The sequence below is a fragment of the Phragmites australis genome, chromosome 3 (genome assembly GCF_958298935.1).
Source record: "Phragmites australis chromosome 3, lpPhrAust1.1, whole genome shotgun sequence".
In the NCBI taxonomy this organism is placed as follows: Eukaryota; Viridiplantae; Streptophyta; class Magnoliopsida; order Poales; family Poaceae; genus Phragmites; species Phragmites australis.
The window spans coordinates 21,547,148-21,555,569 of record NC_084923.1 but is presented as its reverse complement, the minus strand read 5'-3'; the positions used below and the strand labels follow the sequence as shown (position 1 = coordinate 21,555,569).

At 46.1% G+C, this 8,422-nt stretch overlaps 2 protein-coding genes across 2 annotated transcripts; both read left to right on the top strand.

Moving 5' to 3' along the window:
- The first annotated feature begins 1,120 nt into the window (after window positions 1-1,120).
- On the top strand, window positions 1,121-4,567 carry LOC133912617 (uncharacterized). The gene is made up of 2 exons (XM_062355456.1): window positions 1,121-1,807; window positions 4,028-4,567. The coding sequence occupies exons 1-2, from the start codon at window positions 1,224-1,226 to the stop codon at window positions 4,125-4,127; spliced, it is 684 nt and encodes a 227-aa protein (XP_062211440.1). The 5' UTR covers window positions 1,121-1,223; the 3' UTR covers window positions 4,128-4,567.
- LOC133910590 (copper-transporting ATPase PAA1, chloroplastic-like) lies at window positions 4,553-6,464 on the top strand. The gene is made up of 5 exons (XM_062352934.1): window positions 4,553-4,642; window positions 4,869-5,048; window positions 5,145-5,198; window positions 5,881-6,026; window positions 6,238-6,464. The coding sequence occupies exons 1-5, from the start codon at window positions 4,553-4,555 to the stop codon at window positions 6,239-6,241; spliced, it is 474 nt and encodes a 157-aa protein (XP_062208918.1). The 3' UTR covers window positions 6,242-6,464.
- Window positions 6,465-8,422: the final 1,958 nt, after the last annotated feature.

The following is an 8,422-nucleotide window of genomic DNA, read 5'->3' as shown; positions in this document are numbered from 1 at the left end:
TCTGTTACTACCCTCATCTTGTTAGTCGCCTCCTCTATTCGTAACCTGCCAGCCATTGTCTCTCCTCCCATCTCACCCATCGTTGACTATACGAGGTCCACAACGGCATGATGATGAGCACCATAAAGTATTCCTTGCCCTCTACTTGAAGCAGCAAAGAAAATAGGTTCATGCGACTACAGTGACAAGATCACGACAAGCTAGCAGCTTGTTTTCCTCACCTCCTCCCCATGTGTAGGCTTTAACGAGCTCCCGTGAGCCAAGCTCGAGCTTTGATGAAGCCGAACTTGAGCCTGCCTTGCTTGGCTCGACTTTATGTCGAGCTCCAGCCTAAGCACTTAGGCTCACTCGAGTTCATTGATAGTCCAGGTTGGTCTGAGCTAGTACACTAGATTTATTTATTTAAATTTTTAATGAAAAAAATAAAAAAAGCTCCTAATTTTTCAACACTTCAAAGAATTCCGGATCCACTAAACACCTAGGAATGTTATACACCCCCTACTCTTTCCCTTCCATATCTTTTTGCTTTGGAGCCCGTTAGCCCACCTTTCTTCCCCCTAACATCATCAGTCTCCCGCACCTCACACCCCTCCTTTCACGCTCCTGTCAGCCGCCACTGCGGCTGAGGTGTTCTTCGTCTTCTCGATTTCCTCCATCCCGTTCATGGCCGGCACCGCTCATTTCGAGCTCCCCGCCACCTCCCCTGGATCTGGGAAGGCAGCGGCCTCTCTCCCTTTTCCCGTCTTCTCCTGCCGTGCTCTGTGTCGTTCTTGTCTTCCTCCTTTTCCACCGCTCCCGCTCGCAAAAGCCGCTACTGCCTCCATGCCCATCCTCCTTCGGATCTTGAATTTTTTTAGTGGAACATTTCTTTTCTATTCTTGGAACATTTGATAAAAACGGGTGGAACATTTTTTTTAATAACAGGAAGAATTGGTTTCTAGTGTTGGGACTCGTACACTCGTACTGTCGGAGAGGTTCGCCGGCGTCATCCCCGCCATGCCCAGAAGTAGGGCAGAGGGTACAGGAGTACAGCGGCGGAAGCATTGGCGCTAGGATTGAGCTTTCCAACCTTTGGGCCTTCGTGGGCCGATTGCGTAGGGGTGTGCGAACCTTGTCGAACGAACCCAATAGGCGAAACATCACAGGCCCCCAGACCACCACCCTTGGAGTCGACCGATTCGACGCCGCTCGCCTGAACCCTTCACCGCCGCCGCCCGGCAGCCATGGGCACCCGTCTGGGCCGCCGCGTGATCCACTTCGCCAGCCTCCCGCTCAAGCTAATGCTCCCGCCCGCCCCGCTCTCCTCCGTGCAAGAGTTCGCCGTCCGGACCGTCCCCTCCGCCTCCAAGGTCGACATCCGCCGCTGCCTCGAGTTTGTATACGGCTTCGCCGTCGCCGAGGTCCGCACCCTCAACATGGAGGGCAAGAAGCTTCGCCGGGGCCCCTTCCTCGCCGCCAAGCCCGACTACAAGAAGGCTTACGTCACGCTCCGCGCCCCGCTCACGGTCTCCCCCGACCTCTTCCCCATCGGGGCCATCCTTGGGGAGAGGGAGCGGAAGGCCAGCGCCGCAGCCGCCAGGAGGAAGGCTGTGGAGGGCGCCGAGGTGGAGGGGGAAGGGAAGGGGAAGCACTGGATGGAGGACGAGCGGGAGGGATTCTCCAGGGCCGGGTGTGGGAAGGTCGTGTACGGGAACCCCGGGAGGCTTGGAAGGAAGAGGAGGGGCGGCGCCAAGGTGAAGGATGATGCTGGAGTGGAGGGGGTCAAGTTCCCGTGGACCGGGATGCGGCTGGCTACCGAGAAACCTAGGTGAGAATCTCTGTATCTCTTGACTCTCAGTGACCAAGAAAATGTATCTGTACCTAGAGATCTAGAATCTTATATGGTCAAAGTTGCGTATGTTGTGATCGTATGAAATAATGGATGCGGAGGGCAATGTAGAAATGGTGTTTTTCGTTATTCATTTCTCGATGGCTCTTATATATTCTTGAAAATGCATAAAGGATTTGTTCCACATGTGGGCAATGTAGGAAATCAAACCTCCTTTTCACTTCTTTTTGTTAGTATCTCTATCAGTCGCTGTTAAGTAGATGTCGATTTCATGCACCCACATGTGCACCTAGAAGCATGTTCATGCAGGCATGGGAACATGAGTGCACCTATGGAAATAGTCAGGTGCTTGCAATCACCATTCTTGCTGGAATTGGAGATAAAATGGGTTGTTTTGCTGAAGAAATGGTACTAACTAGAAATTGGTGCTCCAGCTTGAATTATTCTGTTTTGCAAGGCTCTTCAATGGTGAAGGAGAAATAAATTTTAGCCATCTCTTCAGTTGTTGTGATCATACTCTTTGATCTTCGTGTTTTTCTTCTGCGGCTTGCCACAATTGCATACCACATGAAGATGAAATAGGAGGATAAAACTTGGTTTAATTGTAACTTGCAAATTGCTTAATAACTATTATTATCCTTTGGCATGTAGTAAAGTAATCAAAGAAGCAACCCTCCCAACTCTGTCGATGGATTAAAATTGGATAGTTTCCACACCAACTTACCACATTTAAAGTGTGCCCCTGATCAGTGATCACTACTACTGAGAAAAATGCACTGTTCAAGTCAATGAAGAAGCTCTAAGTAAAGAAAAGTTACTGAGCTCATCCTTGACATTACCATTGACCAGTCCTTGATTGGATCAAAGAACAAGTTACATGTACAAGAGAATGGGGAAAATCTGGCACTAGTGGTAGGTATGACAAAATTATAAATTAGTTGAATGTGGTGTTCGAAAAATGGAATTCAAAGCACTAGTGGAACATATAGTTTGTCAGAGAGTAACTATGGTAGTCAAATGCGATGTTGTAAAAAGCTATCCCAACTTTACATGTTACTTGGGGCTTCTTCCAGTTTTGAAGACAATTATTGCATGATATGTATCTTAAATAGAACCCTTAGTCCCTTACAATCCTTAGTGTTAAGATAAAAACTACCAGTTGCTGATTCCTTTGACAAGGGGCCATGATATGGGTTCTCTTTTTTCTTTCCCCACCAAAGGTGTCCTAGCTAGAACCTAGAAATACATAATTAAGCAATCAAGGTGGAAATTAACCACAGTTGCCCCTTCATTGCACTTCACCTTAGTCCACTTCTGGGAAGCTCTTGTTAATTCTCAAAGCTGGGGATCTAAGTCCAATACTAGGTCTGACTTGTCTCTCATTTGCACCATTTTGTTGAACTTTTCTTTTTGGATTTCAAATGGCTCCTTGGTGACATGTGATGGTGTCATTGTACCATGTTGAATTGTACAAGAAACATTTTTCGAGTGATTGCGTTTGGTCTGAGTCTCCTTGTCTTGGTGAGTTGAGTTTTGCATGAGTGGCAGTGATTCTGCCCTTTTGAATTTTACCTGAATGACTTTTTCAAGTTCTATGTTGAATAGGGTCATCTATCCATCCATGGTAGGATGATGATCTAATATTATGATGTGGTCCAAAATTCTAAAAGGGACTATATAACTCTTAGGTTTGAATCGTAACAAAGTTGTTTTAGTGGGTGTATTGTGGTTTCTTTTCCAGCCACAAGATTATCTGTAGTAGCTCAGATTGTTTTCTTTGAATGGTTGGACCAAATGCAATGCATATCAGCATAAATAAGACCCAGGCCGAGCCAATTTTGTTGGACTGAAAACCTAGGTAGAACTGCTGCCTTGCTGCAGCAGCATCAGTCTGTTGTTGTACTCCTGAGTCCTGATGTTGGCACCTGAGGAAATAATTAGTTATGATGTTTGATACTCGGAAAGAAAACACCTTTACTTTTTGTATTGGCGAGTTTCTGGATTTCAATGCCTTCTCTTCATATGTGGCAAAGTTTTGTAGGCTCGAGTGGGTGTTATTTGATGGAAGGACAGGATTGCATAGCTTTTCCATGTAGTTTTGTTGGCTATATTAGCTTTCTGTGAATAAAACACGATTTATACGCATGTCCTGCTTATACGCTATATTCTGATCCATGTTCATTTTACTATCTTTATTAGGAGGGTGAGACACTCTCCCCCGAAGAGAAAGGGCATAGCCATGAAGCAGAAATCACGGAAGTTGTCTCTGCAGCACCCCTCAAAGAAGTTGGAAGCTTAATAGTACTTGACTTGAGAGTTGCTGCGCCGCGACCACGAGACTCCCTGCAGCACGGCTCAAGAAAGTTGGGCCGTGCCATGAAGCAGGATGCTGACTGTTGATCCATGACTACCCTGGCATATCCGTCTCGTTTTTTCAGTTACTTAATAAACAACAATGTTGAAGAATCTCTATGGATTTTGTGCCTTCGATATGAAGTCCAGTTGGAATTTAGAGGGCTTTATCTCAGGCATGTTTTGCCGAAGGCGGAGACCAGGAAGGATGCCGTTCCTGCCCCGCCGAGCTTTGAATCGCTTGTAGCCATTGCGATCAACCTCGTTTTGATAATTGTCTGCTGACTAGTGACTACTGCTGATTAGAGAGAACGTGCACCTGTTCTTCATTTTGCTGTTGCTATTCTTTTTCACATGTTTACATGAAATTCCATGAATTGCTGTCAAGCATTTTTCGTGTACCGGTTTGCCCGCGTTATACTGCTTCTTCAGCACTCGGTGCGCAGCTTTGAGGTCCGGAAGGTGGTTTCGCAGTCCTGTGCTCGGTTGCGGTTTCACCTCAGTTCATCCATCCATGGCTCATGCATGACATGCGATGCACGGAAGCTTGGATGGCAGGGACACGTCGTCACGCGAGCACAGACCAAAGCAAAGCAAGGAACTCGAATCGAATGGATACAAAACAAACCAAAGCAAACCAGCGGGAAAGATTACCAAGCTCTCCCAATGGAGGCCGCGGTAACTACAGGGGAAGCGCCTCCCTCTCCCCGTCCGCGGGTTCGCCTCCATCTCCGTGCCGTCCTCCTTCGGTGGAGGAGGAGGAGGAGGAGGCGGCGGGGACGACTCCGGTGCCGGCGCTGCCGCGGCTGCTCTGGGTGAGGCCGAGCCGGCGGACGGCGACCCCGACGCCATCGTGCTCCATGTCGAGGTAACGCTCGTCTAGTAGCTAGTGATTGCTGCCACAGTTTAGTTCCAATGGATGCGTCAGTCATTGAACTCCGGTGCGTATCCTGTTCGCGTTCAGGGGATGTGCTGCGGCGGATGCGCTGCCAAAGTCAAGCGGATGCTGGAGAGCCAGGTCCGGAACAGCAGTACAAGCCTTGCATCTTTAGCTCATTTTGTTTATCGTGTCTCCCAATTTCGCATCATTTTTATGTGCACTGTTTCGTCACACTTCTTGTCAACAACGACGTATCAAATTAGCCAATTAGGTACAAGGATTAGAACTCAGAGCAGGAACTGTGCGTCTTCTTTTTTCTCTTGCGCTGTTGTTGTCACACTTGTTGTCAAGACTAACCAGGGTGAATATCAGTTGCACGCTGTACAGTAATTATAATGTATAGTGCCCAAACTGTTGCTCATTGTTTGTGCTCTGGGTATTGGTTGATATCGCGCGGATTATGGATAATGAACTGATACACGCGAAGCTTTTTGGTTCCCTGTAAAGGAACATGCGGTGAATGATGGAGCTGTAATCAGCACTTACTGTTTTTTTGGAAAATAAGTAGGAGGAGCTCTGCCTATGCATTCAAAGGAAGAAATAGCAGCAGTACAAACAAATCCGCACATACATATATACACACTGTTGCTTTTTGCATGGTTGTCTCTGTCTATGCAATTCGTCAATTCTGCTTCGTGCTTCTCAACCATTTTGTCACTACTTACTTTTTGTATGCTACTGCTGTGGCATCTCCAATTAGGCAATTACCATTGCCATGTACCATTGCTTGCAGTTCGAATTCAGTCACTTACTTTTGCAGCCTGAGGTTACTGCTGCCATGGTTCACTTTGAAAAGGCGATTGCACTTGTGAGGACAACACCTGAAGCAAAGGCAATGGAAGATTGGCAGAAACCACTGGGTGAGAAACTTGCAAATCACCTGCGGATTCCATTCTCATCTGCAAGGTGAGTAGATACATTTTTATCTTTCAATCCAGTCACACAAATCGAATTTTAAGTTCATGCAGAGTTCTGGTCAACGCATTATTGCTTTAACTACGCTCTTCAACTGTTTTGAATGTTTAATTACTCTCTTCTCAGCATATTCTAAGCAAAAGAAATAGTCTGTTCTTGTCAACTGAAGTATGTTATCTTTCTTCCCTATTGGTCTTTGCAGATGAAGGAGTAGCCACAAAAGCTGATTCTTAACCTCGACAACGAGTGCCCCTCAAGTTTTGCCATCAGTGGGTCCTTGAACGAAAAGTGAAGACAGTACCTACTTTTGTCGAAGTTGTATATGCGGCTCTATGAGATGCATTTTGATTGAGAGTTATGTAGTTCTGAATAATATCATTATGCATGTACTCACTGTAACAGTTATCAGAGCATTCCTCAATCCTGAAATAGAGGCATTTCAGTTTTGAAATACCGATTCGAATACAATAGTAGGATTTCAGGAGATGGTTGTGATTGATAGAGTTTCTGCAAGCACCTCCTGCTTCATCAAGCAACATGCTTGTAAAATATTTAAAAGGCACAAATTGTTGGTAAAACTTACAGTTGAAGTCCGTTATACTTGAATTATCAATGAGTAACCATGTTATGGCCATATGAAGAGTGACTGAAGTATATTACCGTATAACAATGTTATGGCAAAATCAAAAGTTATCATCCCTGCAGTAGTTACTGAGAGCGAGATAACACACGCAATAATTGGATTGATCAGCCACGGGTTACATATATAGGCACAACCCCTTCCATATCCTAACAACCGGCTTATAGAAATAGATATCCGGGAGAATAGGAAGGGGAGTCTAAAAGAGGTAATGCGCGATATATGCCTAATTAAGGGACATGCATAACGTGCAACCACATATGTCTAACACTCCCCCACAGTCAGAGCGGCAGTGGAACGGACGTTTAGACTGGACCGAAACTCGACGAAGATGGAAGAGGACAACCCTTTTGTGAAGATATCCGCATACTGAGACGTGGTAGGCACATGGAGGACCCGAACTGAACCAACTGCAACCTTGTCCTGTACAAAATGCAGATCAATCTCAATGTGTTTAGTGCGCTGATGCTGCACCGGATTCGTCGAGAGATAAACTGCACTCACATTGTCACAATAGACAAGAGTAGCACGCTGAATTGGGCAATGAAGCTCCTCCAACAACTGGCGTAACCAGCTAGTTTCACCCACAACATTAGCAACTGCACGATACTCAGCCTTGGTACTGGAGCGAGACACAGTATGCTGACGCTTGGAGGACCAGGATAAGGTTATCAGCGAGAAATACACCATAACCAGATGTAGAACGATGAGTATCCGGACAGCCTGCCCAATCAGCATCAGAATATGCCACAAGATCAGTGGTGGAGGTACGATGTAATTGAAGGCCATAGTTAAGAGTGCCTTGAAGATAGCGAAGAATACGCTTGACCAAAGCATAATGAGGCTCCTAGGGATCATGCATGAATAGGCAAATCTACTACACAGCGTAAGCGATATTGGGGCGAGTGAATGTGAGATACTGCAGGGCGCCAGCAAGACCACGATAGTGAGTAGCATCAGCCACTGGCGCACCATCAGATGAAAGCTTGGCGTTAGTGTCTACTGGAGTAGAGCACGGCTTACAATCAGCCATGCCAGCACGCTCAAGAATATCCAGCATATACTGTCGTTGTGAGAGGAAGAAACCACCATCTCGACGAGTGACTGTGAGACCCAAAAAATGGTGAAGAGGACCCAAATCCTTTATGGAGAACTCACACTGCAAAGCATCAATAACTTGCCGAAGCAGAACAGTAGAAGATGTTGTGAGCACAATATCATCAACATAGAGAAGCAAATAAACTGTGTTCGAACCCCGTCGATAAATAAAAAGTGATGTGTCTAACTTCGCACCAACAAAACCAAGTGAAATAATATGAGAGGCGAAGCGACTATACCAAGCATGTGGAGCTTGCTTCAAACCATATAGTGACTTGTTGAGGCGACATACATGATCAGGGTGGGATGGATCCACAAAACCAGAGGGCTACACACAATAAATTGTCTCAGATAAAATGCCATGGAGAAAAGCATTCTTCACATCCAACTGATGAACAGGCCAATCCTGGGAGAGAGCAACATAGAGGATTGTGCGGATCGTAGTAGGTTTCACCACTGGACTGAAGGTCTCATCAAAATCAATGCCAGACCACTGAGTAAAGCCACGAAGAACCCAACGAGCCTTCCAACGATCAAGAGCACCAGTAGGAAGAACTTGTGATGATAAACCCACTTGTCGGTCACAATATTAGCACCAGAAGATCGAGGCACAAGATCCCATGTATTATTAGCCTGAAGGGCGGAAAAT

Bases quoted from the DNA above. Each gene is read 5' to 3' on its own strand.
- LOC133912617 (XM_062355456.1), top strand. From the start codon at position 1,224: ATGGGCACCCGTCTGGGCCGCCGCGTGATCCACTTCGCCAGCCTCCCG. The intron at 1,808-4,027 runs GTGAGAATCTCT...TATCTTTATTAG, and splicing joins CTGGCTACCGAGAAACCTAG to GAGGGTGAGACACTCTCCCC.
- LOC133910590 (XM_062352934.1), top strand. From the start codon at position 4,553: ATGAATTGCTGTCAAGCATTTTTCGTGTACCGGTTTGCCCGCGTTATA. The intron at 4,643-4,868 runs GTGGTTTCGCAG...CGGTAACTACAG, and splicing joins GCAGCTTTGAGGTCCGGAAG to GGGAAGCGCCTCCCTCTCCC. The intron at 5,199-5,880 runs GTCCGGAACAGC...TTACTTTTGCAG, and splicing joins AGCGGATGCTGGAGAGCCAG to CCTGAGGTTACTGCTGCCAT.